We start from the raw sequence: 23562 nt of genomic DNA, 5'->3' as shown, positions 1-23562 counted from the left end.
AGGCAGGTGGATTGTTTGAGCTCAAGAGTTCGAGACCAGCCTGAGCAAGAGCGAGACCCCGTCTCTACTAAAAATAGAAAGGAATTAGCTGGACAACTAAAAATATGTATAGAAAAAATTAGCTGGGCATGGTGGCGCATGCCTGTAGTGCCAGCTACTCGGGAGGCTGAGGCAGGAGGATTGCTTGAGCCCAGGAGTTTGAGGTTTGAGGTTGCTGTGAGCTAGGCTGACGCCACGGCACTCACTCTAGCCCGGGCAACAAAGTGAGACTCTGTCTCAAAAAAAAAACCAATCTCCAAATATAATAACATCCTGGGGTCCTGCGGGTTAGGACTTCAGCGTGAATTTTGAGGGGGACACGATTCTGGCTGTCACAGCAGCCGTAGGCAGTGCGAAAGCATGGGCTGACCGTGCACCAGTCAAACTTTATTATGCAGCTGGGCGGCCGAGGGCTGGTCTGGTCCACAGGCCGTAGTTGGTTGGCCCCAGTTATAAAGAATAATCAAATTTAGAGACGGTCCAGATATAAAGTATTTACTAAATCATACAAAAGCCACGATTTTGTTACAATTATCAGAGGTAATATTACTTAGTGCATAGAAACAAGGTGTTTCTAAAACAAAAGTGTCCTGAAAATGCGTTTCTCTCGTATCGGTAAGCCTCGTGTCTTTTTGTGTTTCCCACAACAGATAATCACTCAAAACCAATGGAAATAGACGGAGATGTTGAGATTCCACCCAACAAAGCCACAGTCCTTCGGGGCCACGAGTCCGAGGTGTTCATTTGTGCCTGGAACCCTGTCAGCGATCTGCTGGCTTCCGGGTAAGGCTGTCAGGGGACACCAGCGGCTCGGTCTTCTCGGGAGCTCTGCCCCAGGGGACAGGCGCTGCCCTGTGACCCCCGGTGTGTGCAGGCCCAGGAGCGGGCGGCTCTGTGCTGTGCTTCTCCGTGTGCCTTGCGCTGTGGGGCAGCCGTCGTTCCGAGCCGTCTTCTCTGTGGGCCGGGAGCAATGCAAAGACACCAAAGATGACTAAGCACAGAGGTGGTGGGGGGACACAGTGATCGAGAGGTCTGGAAAGGACACTGTGTTTCTATTCTGCAGATCCGGAGACTCCACGGCGAGGATATGGAACCTGAATGAGAACAGCAGCGGGGGCTCCACGCAGCTCGTGCTGAGGCACTGTATCCGGGAAGGGGGCCACGATGTCCCCAGTAACAAAGATGTCACCTCGCTGGACTGGAACGTAAGCACCTTCCACCCTCGGCGCTTGGCAGCAGGAATGTCTGCCGGCCGCCTGCCAAGGGCCTGGCGGGAAGGCCCCGTGCACACATGGAGGCGGGCGGGCCGTGTGCTCAGCCCGCGGGGGGTCCTGGCCATCGGGGCCCTCCATTTCTGAGAGCTCTGAGCAAGGCCGTGTGGGGCAGACCACGAGCCGGGAGTCCCGTAGCCCTGTCTTTCCATCGTGAACGAGCCCCCCGGGGGAAGCCGGGCCGACGAGAGGGTGGCTGCTGGGGAGGCGGGAGGGGCGGCCCAGGGACGTGGCTTTGCGCCGTGATACTCAGCGCCACGTGTACGTGCACTGACACGTGGGGCACCTACGGGTCATCTTTTTACTCTCTGCAAAGACTTGGGATCCTTTCTGCGTGGTGTTTTTAATTCTGTCACTAATTAGAGACCACACCCCAGTGAGCGGTTCCCCTGCGTTCTTGTGGCTGCCTCGCGTCTAGTCTGAGGGCCGTGCGTGCTGGCGTCACGTCGCCAGGGGTGACAGACAGTCTCTTAAGCGTGGCACTGATGATTGACTTGAGAATATTCTGGGCTTGGGATCCTGGGACAGGCTCTCCGGGCTTTTCCAGTGCTGCCAACACTCAGCTACTTTGTGGGTCTGTGTCTTTTTCTGGCCCTCAGAGCGACGGAACGCTATTGGCTACAGGTTCGTACGACGGTTTTGCAAGAATATGGACGGAAGATGGTAAGTCCTGGGGGAGAGGTGCTTCCGTGTGTAATCCTTGAGTGAACAGAACACAACTTTGAAGTCAACACATTTGTTCAATTTTTTTTTTTTTTACTAACAGGTAACCTGGCCAGCACCTTAGGCCAACACAAAGGCCCCATCTTTGCCTTGAAATGGAACAAAAAGGGGAATTACATTTTGAGTGCTGGTGTAGACAAAGTGAGTATTCACTTAATAACTCTCTTTGATCTACAGATGTTTATTTTTAATCTCAAAATAACATTGTGATTCCTTTGAATTCTTCTGCTTTCTGCTTCCACTTAAGAAATCAAAAGAACTTGTTTGGGTTTTATTTGTTTTTGTGGTTTTGATCTAACTGTTAATTTATAACACATCATCTCTTAATATATTCTGCCATGCTACCGACCTTTGTGCAAAGCTTCCTCTTTTTCTTTGAGGTACTCAGTTCAGTGATGGAAAGAGGAAAGTCTCCAGCTTGCGTTTGTCAATTGCTGGAAGGAGCCAAGTGAAGTAGGGTGTGCCCTGCGTAAACTTTCACCCACTCGGGGACTTCAGTGGCACAAACTGTCTTCTGTCCCATGGGCTTCTGCTCTCATATGATAAACTGCTGCTTCCCACTGCAGACTGCAAGAAGTGTTTTCCAGAATTAAAAAAAACCAAACAGGTGTTTTCACATCAGTTTGTGCTCTACAAATAGAAACCGTGCCTGAATACTACATGATACATGGGCCTCCACAGGGCTTTGCATTTCATCATAATTACAGGATTATTTGGAAACTTTATTAGCTTGCACTTCATTGAAGTTCTAAAAGTCAATGTAAAATGGTAGACTTGACCTATAAATGTAGTCACGCTCTGGGAGAAGTCATAGTCCCATTTGGCAAACCATGGCCCACACCAGCCAAGTCTGGCCCCTCACCAGTTTATTTAAATAAAGTTTTGTTGGCACACAGCCACACCCATTTGCTCAGAATTGTCCATGGCCACTTTCACAATACAGTGGTGGAGTTGAGCAGCTGCAACAAAGACTGTATGGCTCCCAAAGCCTAAACTATTTACTGTCTGGCCATTAACAGAAAAAGTTTGCTGACCCCTGCACTAGGCTCTAACTCTCAAGATCAGTGAATCATTTGTTCTTTATCTCCTCTCTCTCTTTTAAGCCAGAAAACCCTTCATTCAGACTTGGTACCCTAATATATAATATTAAAAAAATCGGAACTGCTGTGGTTGACACACACTAAATGTTCCTGTGTAACTATCATCAAATTTTTACCAAGATGTTCTAACTCAAGCGATACACAGCACTTGTTCTTCATTCAATAGGCCACCACTAACTGGTGGTTGAATTATTGAAATAGTTCAAATGATAGCACTTCTATTTATCAGGCACTTGACCACTACGTGTGTTCACCCACCCAGTACTCCCAGGATAAGAGGCAGGCATGAGTGTGATCGCTCCCACGTGACAGAGGAGGAGCTAGAGCCCCCAGAGAGGTTTGTTAATTTGCCTAAGGACACACAGAGTGGAGGAGGGGGGTGGCAGCTCAGGGCCTGGGGCACCAGTAACTGCTGCCCTTTGACTTCTGTAGAATTCCAAATAGTTGTTTCCTGGCCTTCTTCCTTCCTGGAGACTCTTTTTAACGTTCGTTTGTGTTCTTCTCACTGATTATCAATCCTGACTCTACCAGGTGAACCATGTGACCAGTGAAAATGCGTGTTTGGAGTTATATATATCTTTCGGGCCATGTGCTGTCCACCATTATGACTAAGTCAACCGTGGCAGGAATGCTAACAATGCCCTTGTACGTAACACCCAGAGAGAAAGTGTCATTTGCAGGATGCTGGCGTGGTCCTACCGTGAATGCTTAACCCAAAGTGACTGAGATACGTGTCAAATTCTTTAGAATTTCTCTATAGTGTTTTCTTTTCTCTAATATATATTTAACGCAAACATCAACTAAAATAATCTAGTTACCGATGTGGCATGTGAGATTGTATCAGAGAATTGTGGAAGAGGTTATAGATTCTCTGCACTGCTGGACTTGGTTGTGGGGGACTAAATTAAGAACAGTTCTACCCAACAAACACACAAATGTTAATTGGGCTAGAGCGGACCCCAAACCTCGGAGTACCATGTTTCAAAGGTATCACTGTTCTGAGTGTTGCCTCTGACAGTTTCCACAATCGCCACGAAGTATAGCTAGTTCTTCTTAAAGCAAAATCTTTATTAAGCGACATTGACAGAGAGATGTAAAGTTTCCAATGTGAAGTTGAAAATTCCAGTTGATGAAGACTTAATTCCAGTGTCCTCACTGAGCTCCCTTTGGCTGCCGTCTGTGTATGTCCCAGTGCCAGTAAGTTCGTGAGAATTCGTCACTCACGTGTCTGCAAGGCAGAGGCCGTCTTTCTCCGCATGGTGCCTGTGCCAGGCAACCCCGTGGCTGCGCTGGGACGCGGCCCCCAGTTCGTGGGATCACGGGCACAGGAATTTCCAGAAACACCTATTCCCGCAACCCTTCCTTTGGAAAAATGCCCAAAAAGAGGTGTAGACATGCTTTGTTACACGTATTTTCACAGTTTTCTATGTTTTGGGATGAGCAGGAATCCCCACCATTCTGGTGGTTTTCCCAAGTGCTGGTTAAGGCTGCCCTGTCCCTCCACAAGCCGCTGGCCCGCGCGGCCCTCCGGTGCTCCATGTGAGGTACCCTCCACGCCGGGCTTCGGAGAGCTGGGGTGGGAGAGAAATGCCACATGCTTCAGTGAGATTCTGTTACTGATCACGTGTTGAAATGACAATATTTTGGCTATATCAGAGTGAAATAAAATGTATTCTTTTTTTTTTTTTTTTTGGACAGAGTCTCACTCTGTTGCCCGGGCTAGAGTGAGTGCCGTGGCGTCAGCCCAGCTCACAGCAACCTCAAACTCCTGGGCTCAAGCGATCCTCCTGCCTCAGCCTCCCGAGTAGCTGGGACTACAGGCATGCGCCACCATGCCCGGCTAATTTTTTCTGTATATATATATATTTTTTAGCTGTCCATATAGTTTCTTTCTCTTTTTAGTAGAGACAGGGTCTTGCCCTTGCTCAGGCTGGTCTCGAACTCCTGAGCTCAAACAATCTGCCCGCCTCGGCCTCCCAAAGTGCTAGGATTATAGGCGTGAGCCACGGTGCCTGGCCTAAAATATATTCTTAATGAATTTCATCAGTTTCTTTTTTCCTTTCAATGTAGATGCTAGAAAATTACAAATAGCCCGCGTAGCTCACACCCTCTGTCAGGCAGTGCTGTCTTGCAAGGAGAGGGGCTCGCCTCTGTTCTTGCACAAGACGTTTTTCTAGGGAAAACTCGGTGAGGAGAATGGTCACTAACTGTTTCCTTTGTTTGCGGAGCACAGACAACAATAATTTGGGACGCCCACACAGGAGAAGCCAAACAACAGTTCCCGTTTCATTCAGGTGAGTTGTTTTTGTTTCGTTTGTAATTCAGAAGTCATAATTCTAAAGTATATGAAATGCGCCTTGAGGTAATTGTAAGTGCGGGGACGAGGGCCGCACGGAGCCGAGCCTGTGGGAAGGGAGCCCATTGCACGGCAGGTGTTGCCCTTCACGCTTGCAAGGTATGGTGCTCTCGACACCCGCCTGCCCGTGTTTGGAAACACGACAGGGAACCAGCCACAGAAGCGGCTCAGGCTCCTTCCCCCTGCTGTCCCTGGAAGGATGCTGTGTTGGGGGTCCCCGCGAGCACCCCCAGGTCTGGCAGCTTGCCGCGAGCACTCACAGGACTCGGCATGCTGGCAGCTGAGGTTTCTTACAGCAGGAGGGTGCAAGGTGACGTCGGCAACGGGAAAGGCGCACGTGGGCAGTGCAGGGCTTCCACGACTCTCCTCCCAGTGGAGTCACACAGGACGTGCTTAATTCTTCCAGAAACATGGAGTGTTTCCTGCCAGGGATGTTCCTTAGAGACTCGGTAGCCAGGGTTTTTCTTGGGGGCTGGTCACGTAGGCACCGCTGCTCAGCACAGGACGGAACAGCAGGCTCCCAGAGGAGAGCGGGCGATCCGCACACACACTCCGATTCTCAGGCAGTGTCGAGCAGACTCCACCCGCCTGTCCATTTTCTGTCCTCTGTGTGCACAGACACACGGCCACCCCCAGCATCAGGAGGCTGGCGTAGATGCCACTTCCCTTAGCAGCACACGTCTGTTCCACGTTGAGGGCATCTCTGAGTGTGTGGGGCAGAAGTTTACTATTTTGTCACAAGTCCCGGAGGTGCTGTCTGGGAGGGGATCAGGGTGGACACGGTGTGCTTGGATGGGGGAGCTGACCCCAAGGACTGCCCCCAGTGGCACAGCCTGCCTTGGTGCCCAGGGACGGCTGCAGGCAGGGGCCAGGGTCCTACAGGAAGCACCATGAGCCGAGGGTCCAGTCGGTGGGCCTGTGCCAGGTGCGCAGATGCCCACGACTGTCCTTCACGTAATGCCTCAGCAGGGGCCCCTCGGACAGTGAGGGAGGCCCGGGAAGGCATGCACCATTGATGCTCTGCCGCTTTGGAGAGGCCGGGTCCTCGCTCTGTGGCCCTGCTCCACAGATGGGTCCACACCCACTGCACCTCTCAGGGCAGCCGGTGACACTCAGGACTGTGTTGCTTGAGTGGAACAGCATCGGCGGGGTGGGCGGTGCTCAGCGTACTGGACACAAACGGCCCCAGATGCAGGCAGCGGGGGTCCCAGTCAGCACCTCCACCCGCCAGTTGCAGGACGTGTCCATCACCCCACAAGGAAACCCCGTACCCATCGAGCAGACTCCCCGTCCCTTCCTCCCCCAGCCCCTGGCAGCCCAGCCCGCGCCCTGCTCTGCGTGCACCACCCCTGCGCCACGCGCCCGCCGCTCTCGGCTCAAGCCTGTGCGGATGTAAGCAGGTAGCGAGGGAGAGCGCTGTCCCGGGTGGATTTCTGTTGCATTTGGCTGAGATGCCAAAGCCACCCTTTGTTTTGGAAAGGATGCAGTGACAGGTTCACAGCCCCCGCAGACCAGGACGGCGAGTGTCTGACGTGGAAAGCTCTGGCTTCTGTTTTCCAGAGAAAAATACGCCCGACGTAAACATCAGCAAGGTTCTTCTAGTGCTGTTATCCTAGGAGTCTGTAAAGTGCTTTGGCAGAAAATCGTATTTCCCAGGGTGTCCGCAGGGCTCCGTGGAGGCCTTTCCATGTGGCTGGCCCAAGAAGACCACACACCACATGGTTCTGGTCTGAGCGAGCTGCCCACCTGCGATGTCACTGCCCACGAGGTACAACTCTGTCCCATCACCGGGTCAGAAACTTCCCGCTGGTACATGCCCTTTTTCCCATGCCAGCCAGTGTGCTAGAGGCTGTTAAAAAGAATCTGGCTCTTCTGAGTGACACGCACAGTAGGAGCCGTGTCCCGTAGCTTTCGAGGGCTCACGTGACAAATGGCCTTGCCTGGTTAGATGTTCCCCACGGAGGCCTGTAGGGGGCGCCCTCGTCCCCGTCGGCAGCAAGCGTCAGCTCAGAGCCTGACCGTGGGACGGGCGTCGATGCACGACAGCCTGGCGAGATCTCAGGGTGCTTTGCTGCGTGAGGAAGGCCAGTCTCAGAAGGTCACGTTCGGTACAGGTACACTCATGTAACATTCCCGCGATGACACAATCGCAGAAAAGGAGAGCAGATCAGTGGTGCCGGGGTTTAGGAACGGAGGCTGTGAGCACAGTAGCCACAGGGAGCTCTGGACCTTGCCTGCGGAGTTGTAGGTCCACCCCGGTCATCAAGACAGCGCAGGGTGTGCACACACTGGTACCAGCGCCGGCTTCCTGGTCTCGATACAGCGCTGCGGGTACATAAAACAGAGCACTTGGGGACCCCGCGGAAGGATGCACAGGACCTCTCCGTGTTAGCTTTGCAGCTTCCTGTGACTCTTAAGTATAACATTTCAAAAGAAAACTCTGGCTGGGCCTAGAAGGGTGGTGGGTGTGGAACTTCCGTGGCCCACGCATGGCAGGAGGGCACAGGCACCCCCGGAGTAGCTCAGCCTGTTAGTGGCCGCTCACCCGCCCGGCCCGAGGGTGCTGGCTGCAGGAGCCGGCTCAGGGTGGGGCCGGCCGCCTCCGTCCAGAGGTCCCCTCCTTAGATGGAAGCGTGGGGGTGTGGGGAGGGCAGGTCACTGTCTCCTGATTGCCCCAGAAGCGGTGCCTCTGCGTTCACTAGTGCAGTGTTGGCGGCTGCTTTATGGGACATAACTCCATGGATACCGAGAGTGACGATAGTATTTAGGCAAACAAATAAGGCTTGCAGAGCTGCCACCTCCTCTCCTGGGAGCACCGTTGAGCCTCCTGCTTAGCTAAAAATGATTTCCCCTGGCCTGTGTGGGCGGCACAAAGCAGTGCTGCCCTGGCACTGATGTTAGAGGTGGTCCAGGAGTGCTAGTGGTCGAGCCTCAAAGCACTCTGCGTTGCTGCTGAAGACGTTGCTTCGTTCAGTTAGCAGGAACCCTGTGATGAGAGGGACGCTTCTCTTTTTGATTTTTGTTTGTTTAATTATTTATTTAGATAGGATCTCACTCTGTCGCCCAGACTGAAGCGCAGTGTTGTAGCTCACTGCAGCCTCTAACTCCTGGGCTCACATGATCCTCCTGCTTCAGCCTCCCGAGTAGTAGCTGGGACTACAGGCGTGCGCCACCATACATGGATAATTTTTGAATTTTTTTGCAGAGACAGGGTGTCGCTGTGTCGCCCAGGCTGGTTTCCCAACTCCTGGGCTCAGACGACCCTCCCACCTGGGCCTTCCAGAGTGCTGGGACTACAGGCGTGCGCTACCATACATGGATAATTTTTGAATTTTTTTGCAGAGACAGGGTGTCGCTGTGTCGCCCAGGCTGGTTTCCCAACTCCTGGGCTCAGACGACCCTCCCACCTGGGCCTTCCAGAGTGCTGGGATTACGGGCGTGAGACACCACGCCCATCTCGTCTTCTCTGTTTTACACGTATCCGGTGCAGTGCTTTTCCCAGCCCTGAGTCACTCCCTCTGGCTGTGAACCCGGGACAGGCTCCAGAGGTTCCCCCACACAAGGGACAGCCCCAATCCCTAACAGGAGGGTGGAAGAGGGGCTGGCTGGCCTTTCCCCTGGGCTGGGCCTGCCTTGTCAGTCCTCACGTGCCGAGGGACTGCGTCTAGGGAGTGTGCTGTGGGAAGGATCTCAGTGGGGAGGCGGGGCCTGAGCACAGTGTGGCCTGGCGGCCCCCAGAAGTGGCAGGTGGCCACTCGAGCCTGTGGACACCTGAGAGAAGGTAGAACAGCCACTCTCAGCATCAGACCTGTTCTATGCTGCAGGACAGGAGTGAGGATCAAAGACACACTGCCCCAGAAGCACAGAGGGGGATGGGCGTCCGCAGTCACAGCTGCCACGTGAACTGTCACACCTTGAGAACCTCTCTGGGACCCAGGCACTCTGCTGTCGCCGAGGACGCTTCCCCTGGCCCGGTGCTCACCCCCGCCTCAGGGCTGCTCGCAACAGCCCCCTGGCAGTGAGGCTCTGGCCTTTGCCCTGCCTGAGGCTGCACGTCAGTAAAGAGGCGGAGAAGGACGAGGCCCCGGCTGCGCCGGCCTCAGCGCCCTGGCTCTCACCGTGCATCCAGGGTCCCTCAGAGCACGGTCCACACCTGTGCAGTCCAGAGCTCTGGGGACAGGACCAGGGCCGGGTTTTTAACTCAGGCTCCGGCCGTTTTGGTGCATTGGAAAGTTGCTGGGTTTCCTGCTCCCATCCCCGAAATCAGAAGGTGGAGAATGAGACCCACCACTAGACTGTGAGATCAGTTAGGCTTTGTGTTGTTTCTGTCCTTGTCACCAGGCGTTGGGGAGGGTGCTCCCCTCCCATCCCACACCACACGCCCGGGCTTCTCCCCACAGGGTTCCTGTGGCTTATCTTCCAGTGCATGGGGCGCGCTGATGTGCCGCAGGGGATGTTTTTAAACTGGGGGATCTTGAACATAGGGTGTGAAACCTCCTTCCTTTCCTTTTTTCTCCTCCCTGTCTAAAAATGAGTCCGATCACCCACCACAGTGCTGCTGCAGGCGGAGCGGCCCCATCTCCCTTCCCCGTGCAGGGGAGCGAGACGTCTGTGCCCCTCAGGGCACGGGTGGCGGGGGGTCGCGGAGACTCTCGCCAGAGCTATATTGTTGTCCCTGCAAATGTGGAAGGAGAGGGTCTGTAAGGTCTTTGAAGGAAAGAGAGTGTGTTCGTGCTGGGAATGTTTTTATCACGTTACCAAGCGAGGCTTCTAGCCTGTGCTCTTCCTTGTTCTAACGCTGTGGAGCTCTGCACGATGAATAACCACAGTGTCCCTTCTGTCCCCTGCTCCGCAGCGCCTGCTCTCGACGTGGACTGGCAGAACAACACTACCTTCGCCTCCTGTAGCACGGACATGTGCATTCACGTCTGCCGGCTCGGCTGCGACCGCCCAGTCAAGACCTTCCAAGGACACACGGTAAGCGGGAGTTCCAACCCCCGGCTCGCATTCCTGAGAGTGTGATGTGAGAGCTGCTTCTCCCATTCCTGGATTAAAACATGGAGTGACAGCAGACCAGTTCCCCGACAGCCCTTCGCTGCTAGAGCCGGTGTGGCTACCCCTGGCAGTGGATCAACCCAGTTGTGGGTAGGCAGTGAGAACAACTGACCCCAAGTGACCTCAGTGTTGGATGTTGCAGCAAAGACGTTAAAGCAGCTATGAGAAAAGTGTACGAGGACATAAAGAAAAAGGTGCTCATAGTAAGTGCGTGGGTGGGGACTGTCAGCAGAGAATGGAAAGCTGAGTCTTTAAAAACAAATGTAATCCCAGCATTCTGGGAGGCCCAGGTGGGTGGATCGTTTGAGCTCAGGAGTTCAAGAGCAGCCTGAGCAAGAGTGAGACCCCGTCTCTACTAAAAATAGAAAGAAACTAGATGGACAACTAAAAATACATAGAGAAAAAATTAGCTGAGCATGGTGGTGGCATTCGCCTGTAGTCCCAGCTACTCGGGAGGCTGAGGCAGGAGGATCGCTTGAGCCCAGGAGTTTGAGGTTGCTGTGAGCTGGGCTGACACCACGGCACTCTAGCCCAAGCAACAGAGCGAGACTCTGTCTCAAAAAAAAATTAAAATTAAAAAAATAAAAACAAATAGAAATTTGAAAGCTGAGATAGTATAATGTCTGAAATGAGAATTTAATAGATGGGGTTGACAGCAGATTGGAGATGGCAGAAGTAGGATTAGTGAAGCTGAGGGGAGAGCCTAGAAATTGGTGAGTTTGAAGAACAGGTGGAAGATTGAAAATGTGAACAGAGGCTTAATGAGCTACGTAGCAGTGCCAGACACTCTAAGCGTACATGTGATGGGGCAAGAAGGAACAGAATGGAACAGAAAAATTATGTGAAGCAGTAATGGCCAAGTTTTCTAAAATTTGGTATAAAACGTCAACATTTAATCCAAGAAGTTCATCACATCCCAAGCAGAGTAAGTATGGAGAGAACCACACCTAACACCTAGGAGTGTGCCCAGCAGACGCTGAAGTCGATGATAAGAGAAAATCACAGACACAACCAGAGGCTGAAAAGTGCCACCTTATACACCGGGTGCAACAGTGTGAGCGGCAGCTGGTTTCGATTCCTTAGCATGGCACGTGAGACTCTTCCCGTCTGTCCCCAGGTCTCTCTGGTATCCAAAGTCCTCTGTGCTCAGGCCCCCGAGACCTGTGTGCCTGAGCCCCTCACCCGCGCTAAGCCCTGCCAGGAACACGCCCCACCTTATACTCACAGCATCCCTCGGCCTGGCACAGGGTCCTCCCCGTCGTTCCAGGCCCCCTGCCGCCCTCTGGGCCCCTGGGCCCCAGGTGAAGCCCCACACCGGGCTGGCCGTGGCCTGGCAGCTGCCTCCCGCAGAAACGGAGAGTGAATCAGGAGCAGGCCCGGGGCTGCTTGCTGTTTTCTGTCCAGCACCCAGAGCATCATTCTGTGTTTAGGGCCCCTGTTAAAGCAGTGGGGGGTGATCAGAGTCCCCAGAGAGCTGCCATCGTGCCTCTAACTGATGGGAATTCCCTCGTCCTGCCTGCTCTTCTCCCCAGTGTGCACCTCGCCCCGCCCCTGGCCCGGGGTCCCTGCTTCCAAAGGAGGTGCTATTACAGCACGGGCGTCCATCGTCCTGTTAACATCTCCTGCCTATAAATGACCCTGTCTTTGTTTTTCTGGTCTCAGCGTGTTTCCCCTGTAACCCTAGACGATCCACAAGGTTTTACCAGGGCTGCCCACAGTCCCATGGTTTCCAGCTTCCCTGCTTAGGACATTGCCCCCGGCACACCCTTGGCTCTTTAAGGGGGTCTCACTGTGTCTAATCATTCCGAGCAAAGCTCCAGCCAAATACGCTGGAGTGGACATCTACGAGCCCATTCTGCATGCTGCCTAGAAATCCTCACTTGGATTGGGGCTGGGGGTCCATTCCCAGGAGGGAATTTGTTCCTTTCTGGAGGATTGAAGCTGGGCTCAGCTGGGGACTGGCATGGTGACTGGCTCCACATTCCCTATGAGACCTGCCTGTGGGTCCTCTCAGCAGCTGCGGCCAGAGCCCCCCCCCCCTCCGACCTGCTCTGGCACACGCAGGCACACGCTCTCACACACACCCTTCTCCAATCTGCCCCCTGCGCCCTGCCCTGGCTTGCACCGCAGCCTGCTCCTTGCACTCGGGCTTCCTTCCTCCCTGTCCGGGGCCATGCGCCACCCGAGCCGCATGGCACACACATGTGGCCTTGTCACTTCCCCGCTTCACACCCTTCATAACTCAGTGTCCTCGGAAAGCAGCGTGATCGGGTAATTTATCATCCAAACCAGAGCACTTAGGAGTGTGAAATTGCTTAGGCGATTAATCATGAGTGTGACATTAATTAATTGTTACGCCAGGGCAACAGGCATCGCATAGTGGGGCTGTGCTGGGCAGGTGGGGCCCTACAGACAACCCCCGGGGAGCGCCTCGCTGGTGCACCCTGCCCCACCGCAAGACCTTGCCATGGCGGTTCCTGTTTGCATGTGTCTCCGGTGTGTCCCCTTCTCTTGGCTGTTTGGGCTGGATGGCGAGTCCCCGGCGGGGGTTTGGCCTCTCCTGTGTGTGTTCCTGACGCTCATCACTTGCGTCTGACTCCCTCGCACATCTGTGTCTGCCTGTGTGCATTTGTGCACGTGGCTTGCACTGTCTTCCGCCCGGGCCAGCCCTTGCCCTGCGTGGAACCGCACAGAGCACGGAGCTTCACCCTTGCAATCACCCCCTCCCCGGCCCTCGCCAAGAAAGAAGCACCTTGCAGCCACGGAGACAGAGCGAGTAGCTGTCATATGAAAGATGCATAGGAAAGCGATTCTCAAAGTCCGTTTTTTTTTTCACTTTTAAAATTTTTTCCCACTTTTAAAAAATAACTATTGGTTTTATTTGCTGTGTTTTATTATATGTGAATTCTCTTCGTTTGGCTTCCTCCTGGTAGGGATTTTTTTTATGGGGGTGGCTGGTTACGTGTGGTGCGTGGCTGTGCTTGTATATAAATGCAAAAGGCCAAGTGAGAAAAGAAAAATGCAAGGGCTCCTGCATTGTGCTGACATCCAGGGCACAGCCAGAGAGGCCCGGCCCGGGCAGCACGCTCCTGCCCCCTGGTGGAAGGCGGCGGCACCTCGGCCAGCCCTGATGTCTGTTTCAAACCCTGTGCTCTCTTGCAGAACGAGGTCAACGCCATTAAGTGGGATCCCTCGGGAATGCTGCTGGCTTCCTGCTCAGATGACATGACATTGAAGGTGATGTCTAGAGGGGCAGGCTCTTTGCTCCCCGACAGCCCTGGTTTCTTTGGGGGTTGTATGTTATTGGGCACATTCCCTTTCGCTGTCGTTCTAGGAGGTCCTGTTTATCAGCCAGGGTCCTGCTGAGATGTCCTAGCCTCCCGTGGCCTTGCTCCCCACCCGGCGCCCCCCAGGCCTCCTGCAGCAAATGGGCCAGTCCCCTACTGAACGACACGGAATTGTCCCCGGGGGAGGAGCAGCATTTGCTCATACTGTTCCCAATGTGTTCCCTAGATCTGGAGTATGAAGCAGGACACGTGTGTCCACGACCTTCAAGCCCACAGCAAGGAGATCTACACCATCAAGTGGAGCCCCACCGGCCCAGCCACCAGCAGCCCAAACTCCAACATCATGCTGGCGAGGTGAGGGGACGGCGGCTGCACAGCCCGGGCTCGGGGTCTCGAGCGGCCTTGCTCGCCACGGCCGAGTTAGCCACACAGCCAGTAAAAGTCACTCGCACACAGAGGGGTCAGGAAATTTTGCCAAAGTGTGGTGCCGGTATGTTAAGGTCCTTCCAAGCTAAACGAGGTGGCAGCTCACTTTGAAGGGGCCGAGATAGAATTATCAAGTGACGCTTGACTTTGCAGTAAGGATCGTTTTGACCGTGAGGCTGGTATGAGAGATGTGCTCTATGTCCAGGCTTCGAGCACTTGGCTTTGGTGAAGCTTTTTGTTCAGACACAGAAAGGAAATGGGAAGAGTTCAGCTTGGACCTTGGGCTTGGTTTACTTGGCTTAAGCCAGAGATGGCTGTGTTGGGAATTTCAAGTGATGATAAAAGATTCCTGGACCCTCGCCAGATCTGACCTGACCATGTATACCGTGAATCCCCCACGACACCAATGTGGGGAGTGGGGTGGAGTGGCCAGGCAGTCACATGCCAGAGGAAGAGACTGTAGGGCTGGACGCCACCATGGCGGGGTCTGGAATCCGTGATGTGGATCCAAGGGGTTTGGGTCCATGAGACATGGATGTTCTCTGGCCTAGAGAAGACAAGGAATGTTTGGTGACCAGGCAGCAGCGGGGACTTGATTCTGCGTAGCTCAGAGAGGAGGGTGGTGGGGAGAAGTGAATGGTGGGCACGGTTCTGCTGTAGAGGAGGAAGCACCCACCCCTGCGTGCCCCAGCCGGGCAGGGAGGGCTTCTGTTGTGGGCAGTGCTGGACCCACGTCTGTCTCTTGGAAAAGATGATGTAATTCCTGCATCAACTGAGTGGCTGAACCAAGGAACAAAGAACACAGAGGCCGTAACTCTTGTATTTCAAGTCCTAAAATCCACTTAAGCTGTCGTGATGTAGTACTACACGCTATAATCATTTTTTGATGACTTGGAAGGTACTTTTGTGTCATGTGGTACCCATCAGGGAGCACAAATTATCCTTTTAGCAAGTATAGAAGGCACATACCAGTGCCTAGCGGGGCCCTGCTGAGGGAAAACAAGCCAGATAGCAAGGCCGGCACAGTGGCTCCTGCCTACAGTCCCAGCACTATTGGGAGGCCCAGGCGGGAGGATCACTTGAGGCCAGGTGTTAGAGACCAGCCTGGGCAACGTAGTGAGACTCCACCTCTACAAAAAATAAAATTAGCCAGGCATAGTGGCGAGTACCTGTAATCCCAGCTGCTCAGGAGGCTGAGGCAGGAGGATCGCTAAGCCCAGGAGTTGGAGGCTGTGGTGAGCTATGATCACACCACTGCACGCCAGCCTGGGCAACAGAGTGAGGCCCTGTCTCTAAAAAAATTAATTAATTACAAATAGTTTTTAAAAAGAGGCCAGGCGCGGTGGCTCACGCCTGTAATCCTAGGACTCTGGGAGGCCGAGGTGGGAGGATCGCTCGAGGTCAGGAGTTCGGGACCAGCCTGAGCAAGAGCAAGATGCCGTCTCTACTAAAAATACAAAGAAATTATATGGAAAACTAAAAATACATAGAAAAAATTAGCCGGGCATGGTGGCGCATGCCTGTAGTCCCAGCTACTCGGGAGGCTGAGGCAGGAGGATCGCTTGAGCCCAGCAGTTTGAGGTTGCTGTGAGCTAGGCTGACGCCACGGCACTCTAGCCAGGGTGACAGAGCAGGACCCTGTCTCAAAAAAAAAAAAAAGAAGAAAAAAGGCTCACTAGTTTATTGTCTTTCGAAATGTAAACACTGAGAAAGTCAACCCCTCCTCGGTCCAATACGTACTGCGGAGACATTTAAACACCGGCACATTGACGCGGTTGTGTTTTCTCTCCCGTCCTCCCAGCGCTTCGTTCGATTCTACGGTCCGGCTGTGGGACGTCGAGCGAGGCGTCTGCATCCACACGCTGACCAAACATCAGGAGCCCGTCTACAGTGTAGCTTTTAGCCCCGATGGGAAGTACCTGGCCAGCGGCTCCTTCGACAAGTGTGTCCACATCTGGAACACTCAGGTAACCGCCTGGCCCTGCGGCGGACCCTTGCCCAAGCAGTGCGCGAGCAGTCACGCTTCCAGGGGCCAGGTCGGACTGTGCCCAAGGACAGCTAGAGCACCTCCCGCAAGCACTGTCCTCCTGGCACCCGTGGGTTTCAGCATAGTCCCCTGCGAGAGACACCTCGGGCAGCCGCCCTGCCCCGGGAAGGTGTCAGCTTCTGGGGTCCACAGGGCTCCTGGCCGTGTGACTCAGAGCCCAAGCTCCAAGCTCGTCATCTTGCAAAATATTCTTCCTTGGAGCAGGAGCTGCCACATTCTGTTTACTTTTTCTGAGTCTGTGGCATGAGACCTGCCACCTGCCTGGTCTTCCTCTTGGGCGCCATGGCATCTGGGGGCCGAGGGAGCCAGTTCTCCCATCGCTGCAAGTGCTGCCCTCCGGGTGCCAAGGCTGGGGGTGGGGGCAGCACCTTTCCATCCAGGCTCCCCGGGCCAGGCCAGCCCTGCCGCCTCTGACCCACAGCGGCTCCTGCAGCCCGCCGGGGAGCAACCGGGGAATGCCAAAGGGTATGTGTTTGCTGTTGTCACACCCTGAGACTCTCTAAATGGAAATGTTTTATGTCTTAGTAGCACAGGGTGTGTCAATACTGGGTTGTCCTCTTACCCAAGGACTCAAAGGAGACGGGATCTGAGTACATGTGACTACTGTGGGTACCTGTGGCCATACCTGGGGACAGGAGCATCCCGAATAGAAAGGGTAGAAGTGGGCAGGAACTAGTGCTGTGCCGTGTGCAGGGCTGCGTGGGGCAGCTGGCTCTTCATTCTCATTCTAATGGAAAAGAGAAATGGGGCGATGGTGGGGGCCACGGAACATAACCAAGGATCCGGTTGGTTGGGTCCCAGGATGGATCAGATGCCCCGCCCCCTTTAATCTGATCCACTGTCTCAAATCCTTTTTGGCTTCGTTGACATTGAGGTGGATTTGCACTCTCTAGTTCATGCCCCCTTGTGGCAGGAGGAGGTGGTAGGGGAGCCATGTGCACTGGCAAGGGGTCCACTCAGATCACGGGCTTCCCAAGAATGTGCCTCACGTGAACGATGTCCTGTCAGGGGAGGGAAGGAAATGGTGGACTCTATGTAGAACCAGCCTGATGCCAGGCCCAGCACCACAACCCTAGATGGGCCTTCCGGGAAACATGCATCTCAGGGCCAATGTGCAAGGGTCTCTACTCATGGAGTGCTTGCTACAAATAGTGACGGAGGGATTTGTGAAGTGGCATCATCGAAAAATGACATGATCGGGCTGGACATGGTAGCTCACACCTCTAACCCCAGCACTGTGGAAGGCCCAGTAGGGAGGATCCCTGGAGCCCAGGAGTTTGAGACTAGCCTGTGCAACATAGTGAGACCCCGTCTCTACAAAAAAATAAAAATTAGGCAGGTGTGATAGCACACCTGCAGTCCCAGCTGCTCAGGAGGCTGAGGCAGGAGGGTAGTTGGAGCCCAGCAATTTGAGGCTGCAGTGATTGCACCAGTGCATCCCAGCCTGGGCAACAGCAAGACTCCATCTCTAAAAAAAAAAAGAGTGCCGTATCAAGTAGATACTGCCTACCATCAAGAACTCATTGAATCATTTCAACCCTTTTTTATAAATCCGAAAAATCCTTAAGCTTATTTTAATTTTTCTCTAAATACGAAAATAAAATATGGACTACTGTTGACTCCGTCTCTCCCGGTCCACGGAACACCACCCTTTGAAGGGTCCATTTGAGCCAAGGTTCCGTGAGAACTCTCCTGGTCTCGACCTTCCGATTTCCTTGCCCGTCACCCTTAGTGGAGGATCCCAAGTGAAGGTTTATCGGGTGCTCCCAACGCCTCTCCTTCCCTCCTCTTACACTTGTCACATTAGTGCTGTTTTAAACCAGAAGCCGATGGTCTGCAGTGTTTTCTGTTACACGTGCGTTATGCCTTTGCTCTTTCAAGCTAATTGTCCAAAAAGTGTTTGGGTTTGAACTTCGTGACATACTGATACATTTAATCAATAATTAGTCATCAGATAGCTGTTTTCATTGCTACAGGGCGAGGGGGCTGTTGTGTTCGTTCGGGTCCTCCAGGAAACGGCAGGATGAGATAGGCCAGAGGCTTACGGGGGACCCCGTGGCAGCAGTGGGGCGAGAGGGGTACCGTGTAAGTGACGACTGCCTTGCTTTGCAGAGTGGGAGTCTCGTCCACAGCTACCGAGGCACCGGTGGCATCTTCGAGGTGTGCTGGAATGCCCGAGGTGACAAAGTGGGTGCCAGCGCGTCTGATGGCTCTGTAAGCAGCACCACTGGTTTGCCGGGGGGCGCGGCGGGGTGCGGGCGGGGACAGTGGCCCCGCGCTGGCTGACTCCTGCGTGGGTTCCCGGGGCGCGTGTGGTGTCTGTGTCCTGGGGGGCCCTGGCACGCAGAAGGGACTCGGCCAGCGTGCCATGTGGGAAGGAAACTTCCAGGCTGGATGCCATCTGGGCTGGCACCTCATCTGGGAGTGGCCGCCTCCTTGTCCCTTGCGGAATGTCATTCTAGTCAGCATTTCTTGGTTAAGTCAGTGGTTCTCAACCCCGGCCATTCGCCCCCTCTGAGGACATTAAACCACGTCTGGAGGTACTTGGGGTGGTCACTGCAGTCATGCGTCGCTTAACGACGAGGCTGCAGTCTGAGCAACGCACCATTCGGTGACGCCGCCCTTGAGTGACATCCTGGCATGCACTGGCGCAAACCGGGATGGCACGCCCCCTGCACGCCTGGGCGGGCCTGTCGCCTGGGCCACAGCCGCACGGCCCGCGGCTGCCCTGAGCCTGCAGGCGGCGTCGCACGGCAAGCCTGTGTGCACAGGAACGCGCCCACACACAGGAAAGGCTCGGGAAAACGCAGGTTGGAACGCGGGGGCCGCTGCCATCTGTGCGGTGCGTCACCCACGGAGACGTCGTTGTGCGGCGCGTGACTGTAGTGTGGTCGGGGCTGGGGCTCCTGGCGTCTCATGCGTGAACCCGGGGACGCTGCGCAGCCTCCTCCCGTGCCCAGGATGGGCCCCCACAGCCAGGAGTGTGCGGCCCCCGGTGTCACCGGTGCCGACACAGAGAGGCTTCCTCCCCTCACACCCGCATTTGAGCCCACAGACCGTGTCTCGCTGGTGCAAGACGTGGCCTCCCGTTCTGCCAGCCTGCTGGGCCCCGTGGGTCGTCTACATTTCCGATTTGCCCCTGGACTTAGGGTTGCCCTGATCTCTAAGGCCAGGGGCCTTCTGGCCAGCCAGTGGCAGTGGGGCCCCCAAATGTTCTCAAAGTCCAGTGCTTAGGCTCGCGTTGCCATCTATGTCACTGTCGTGGGCATCTGGCCTGTGACTCTGGCCCGTGGTCACTGCCGCTCAGGTCCCAACCCCCTCCGTGAGCTGGCCTCCCTCGTGCGGTTTGCCGGCGTTTGTCCATGAGCCACGCAGACGCCAGCCAGCCCACCCCGCTCTCAAGGCGTCTTGGTGTGGGCTCTCAGGGTAACAGGCGCTTTGTCTTTCCTTCCAGGTGTGTGTTTTAGATCTGCGGAAGTGACCACAAAACGTTACAGAAAAAAGAGAAAAGGAAGTCTAATGGACCAGCAAGGACTGTGTGAGGTTGCAGCACTCTCAGACCAATTCCGCCAGCCCCCGCACCGTCCAAACTGACTTTTGCGTTAGCGTGTGCTCCGAAATCAGCTCATCCCTGGCCACAGGAGTCTGTATCTTCTTCGTAATCTTCATCGAGAAGTTTAAAAAAAAAAAAAAGCAAACAAAAGAAAAAGCAAACACAGTGTCATATCAAGGGGGGAAGGGACGGTTCCCACCGGGGACATGCAGCCTGGGGAACACGGAGCCACCGGCTGGATGCGCCCAGTTTGGTTTCCATCTGCAACAGGCTCTGTGAGGGCTGAACAGAACAGAAAACAATTTTTAAAAGCTGTGCCAAAAAAAAAAAAAAAGAAAAGAAAAACGCTGTGATAAACCTACCGAAAGGGGAAGAACGACAGAAAAAAAACCTCCTTGCTGTGGCGTTTTTTTGTTTTGCTTTGTTTCCCCTGACAATTTGGACACTACAGTTGCTCTCGCAGAGGATGTTCAGAGACCAGTTTGTACCGATGAAACGCGCAGCTTTGTAATCCCAACGCTTTCTATTTTCTAGAATCTTCTTTGTTGGGTGGTTTTTCCGTCAGCTGGAAATCTGTTGCGGGGTGGGGGGGGTCCTGCGGTCTGAGATGGAAACTGTTTTGGGTCTGTCGCGCCTTCCCTCCGTCGCACACCGCCTCTCCCCTTTGTCTGGTGAGGTCTGGCTTTCCCGTGCACCCTCCGTAGGCACAGCCACAGGGACAGACGACAAAATCTCTGGGGGACAGCTTCCCCCAGCTCCACCCTCCCGCCCCACCGCCCCCTGCGTGCCCTCCCTCCCTCCCTCTCTCTCCCCCTCTCTCCCCCTTTCACATAGTTGCTTCAGATCTGAGGTCTCAAGGGCACTTTGGGTGCATAATAAGTGCTTTATGTAAGAAGGCAGGGCCAGGGAACTTTTTACTGGAGAAAAAAAATGACTTATAAGAGAAAGAGCCTGGAGTATTTTTGGAAAAAAAAAAATATTTTTATGTTAAAACAATTTTAAAATCCTAAAATGGCCATCAGACAGAGAGAGCTTTGTGTGATTCGTATTTTAAAAAGAATTTAAGAAGACACAGGTAGGGTCTACGGAAGCTTTTGCCTCCCCCCTCAGCTTTGTGAAAGGTGGTCCGGAAAGCGCTGGGTGGAGGTGGCCCTGAGTGACAGCGTGCCCGTCCCACAGCCAGGGAGGACCACCCCAGCCCCTGGGGTGGGGAGAACGGTGTGTGTTTGCTGTGGCAGCCGGCAGGACGGCAGTGACAACACTGCGTTCGCACCACGAGGATGCATCTCCCCAAGCAGAAGGTCTTGGAGAACCATCTAAGCCGACAGCTCGCCGGTTCCACCCGCCAGCCACGCCTCGTCCACAGCAGGGCAGCCACCGTGGTCGCTCCACCGAGAGCATGCTCGGCCAGTCCTTGCGCGTCCCACGTAAAGGCCCCAGCATGTCATGGCACTTGGTCTAATGATGACAAAAATGAGCGAGGAAGGAAGATTTTGCAGTCCTGAAGGTGAATTCCGTAGCTAGAACGTCACTAAAAATTTCTGCCGTGTTTATAATTTCTTTCTCTCACAAGAGACTAGGAGAAAGATTCTTTTTTCTAAATAATGAATCTTTTTACTGTTTTTGAAAAAAATTAAACAAGGTTTTGTGTTCCTAGAAGAGCTTCCTTTCATTGGATCAGGTGACCTTTGTACTCTCGTCATAACCCCACACTGACTTATTTTTTTTAAATTAGCAACCAGGGAACAGTCCAAAGACAGGCTGTCTTCTCCCGTGGGCTGTCCTGCGGGCCGAGGAGGGGCCGGGAGGTTGGCCAGGCGCGTGGGGGCTGCTGAGTCGGCGGGCAGTGGGTAGGGTTCAGTCGGTGTGTGTTCTGGCGGCAAAACAGGGTGTTATCAGAGGGTGGCATCCATCCACAGAGCTGAAAACCAGCCATCGGGGAAGGGCCAGGGCTTCCTGCGGGACTAGGAGTGTGCCGGGACCAGCTACAAAAGCCAGGGTGCGTTGATCGTTCTTAGATAACCCATTGGCCTCCACTTGGGTATGTGAATTCTTCCAGCCCCAAAAGACCAAAAAGCTGCTCTGTTTCTGAGATGAGTATTTTATTCAGACTGTTTCCCAAACACTTAGCAAAGAAAGCCAAAGTCACATGGCGTTGCCGTGCCCACCTTTGAGGATAGCAGGCATCCCTGGAGGAGTTGACAACTTCCTGCCCCGAGGACTCAGTAGGTTTGGGGGGTACAGTTTATGGGGTCCCAGGTGAATACCATCTTTACCCCTCCCCAAATAAAAGTGCATTCATCTCTACTGAGTGTCAGCTGTCAGAGGTCAGCCCATTTTGGGGGGCACGGCTCGTGTGTCACCAACCAGGACACTGCGGGATGGTGCTGGTCGTCACATGCACCGTGAGGGTTCACCAGACAATCTGCGCACGAGTGTCGGTCGCCAGGGTCTCCCCGGAGTGTTGGCTTTAGCGTTTGCAATGTGAGCCACGTCGGAACTGTCAGGTCGGTGCCTGGGGCTGTGAGACTTTGGACCCCGGGCTCAATCCCTGTGCCCAGGAGGGACCCTCAGAAAGACGAAGGGAGACGGTCTGCATCCCGCCTTCCCACCTGCCACCGGGCCGCAAGGGGGGCCGAGTGACAACGCAGCCAGCGCCCCTCAAAGCCACCCGCACTCGGCAAAAGCCGATCCCAGAGCGTCCGGCGTCTACACACCCTCCTCCACCCTCGCAGCTGCCAGAACGTTGGCTGACTCATCTTTGTCACCAAGGGGGTGGCCTGTCTGGAATGTTTTTGTTCAACGTTCACCTTAAAAATTGGCAAGGAGAGCTTGAGTGTTAGTGACCAAACTTAACCTGGAAAGCAGGCGTAACGCGACTGTCCTTGCCGCAGTCTCCGGTCGGCTTTGAAGTGGCCGAGAGCTGCGTGCAGCACACACCTGGGAAAGGGCTGCTGCCCGGGGGCCAGACGGCCGGACGCGACGGGGCGCAGCCCTCTGACCCCACGACCCCGTAGGGCCGGACTTTGTTCTGTCTTTCTAGAACTAGATCCTGGAGCCAAGTGAAGTGCACTTTGTCAAATGTTAGGTTCTGCTTCGTTCCTCGTTGTTTTTCTCTTTTAACCTTTGGTCCCACCTTTTTTTTGTTTTAATCGTGTTTCTTGTCCGATGCAGAAATGTACCTTCCGCCACTCGCTGAAGTTTTGAATTCTGGCTTCTGCGGTTTTTATTGTCTGTGTCAGACGTACAGCCAGACGTGGTCTCTGTCAGCGTTTTCCAGATTCTGTTCAAACGACATCGACCCCGTTGCGGTCTCCCCTCCACTCGTGCTCACCCTCACGCTCTTTGGGAAAAAGAAAATCACCTTGTGTGTTGTAGCTCATTTGTTTCAAGAGAGAATCAACAAATCATATTCCGTGTCTTGAATAAATTGCTTTATTTTGATACTAGAGAACGTGGTGGGTGTGCCTCCTTCCTGCTGCGCCTCCTTCCGTGGTGGCTCTGCTAACAGGGCGAGGGGCCCCAACACGGCCCCGTGGCCGTCGCCGCAGCTGTTCTGAAAGGTGGGTTTCCTTTTCATTCTTGTATTGCAGCCTGGCTGTTTTTAAAAGGCAACGCAAGTGAACTTTCATCAGCGGGTTGGTTTGCTGGGAGTTTGGATTCAAGGACTCGCCCTGAGTAATTTGAAGAACTTAACAGTTACAC

General features: G+C 54.1%; 1 protein-coding gene across 3 annotated transcripts in view; it reads left to right on the top strand.

Annotated features, from left to right (window-relative positions):
* The window catches only part of TBL1X (transducin beta like 1 X-linked), a 212395-nt gene extending 192161 nt beyond the window's left edge, over positions 1-20234 (top strand). For all 3 annotated transcript variants that reach the window (XM_045538435.1, XM_045538436.1, XM_045538434.1), the window contains 11 exons: positions 690-822; positions 1103-1244; positions 1910-1973; positions 2077-2174; positions 5367-5427; positions 10345-10466; positions 13707-13781; positions 14058-14185; positions 16059-16224; positions 18417-18518; positions 19759-20234. In XM_045538435.1, the coding sequence (XP_045394391.1) occupies positions 690-822; positions 1103-1244; positions 1910-1973; positions 2077-2174; positions 5367-5427; positions 10345-10466; positions 13707-13781; positions 14058-14185; positions 16059-16224; positions 18417-18518; positions 19759-19785 (1118 nt within the window). In that variant the 3' untranslated portion in view covers positions 19786-20234. The remainder of the gene's footprint in view (positions 1-689; positions 823-1102; positions 1245-1909; positions 1974-2076; positions 2175-5366; positions 5428-10344; positions 10467-13706; positions 13782-14057; positions 14186-16058; positions 16225-18416; positions 18519-19758) is intronic.
* The last annotated feature ends 3328 nt before the right edge of the window (positions 20235-23562 follow it).

Source organism: Lemur catta, chromosome X, assembly GCF_020740605.2.
Source record: "Lemur catta isolate mLemCat1 chromosome X, mLemCat1.pri, whole genome shotgun sequence".
Lineage (NCBI taxonomy): Eukaryota > Metazoa > Chordata > Mammalia > Primates > Lemuridae > Lemur > Lemur catta.
This window is presented reverse-complemented; position numbering and strand designations above follow the sequence as displayed.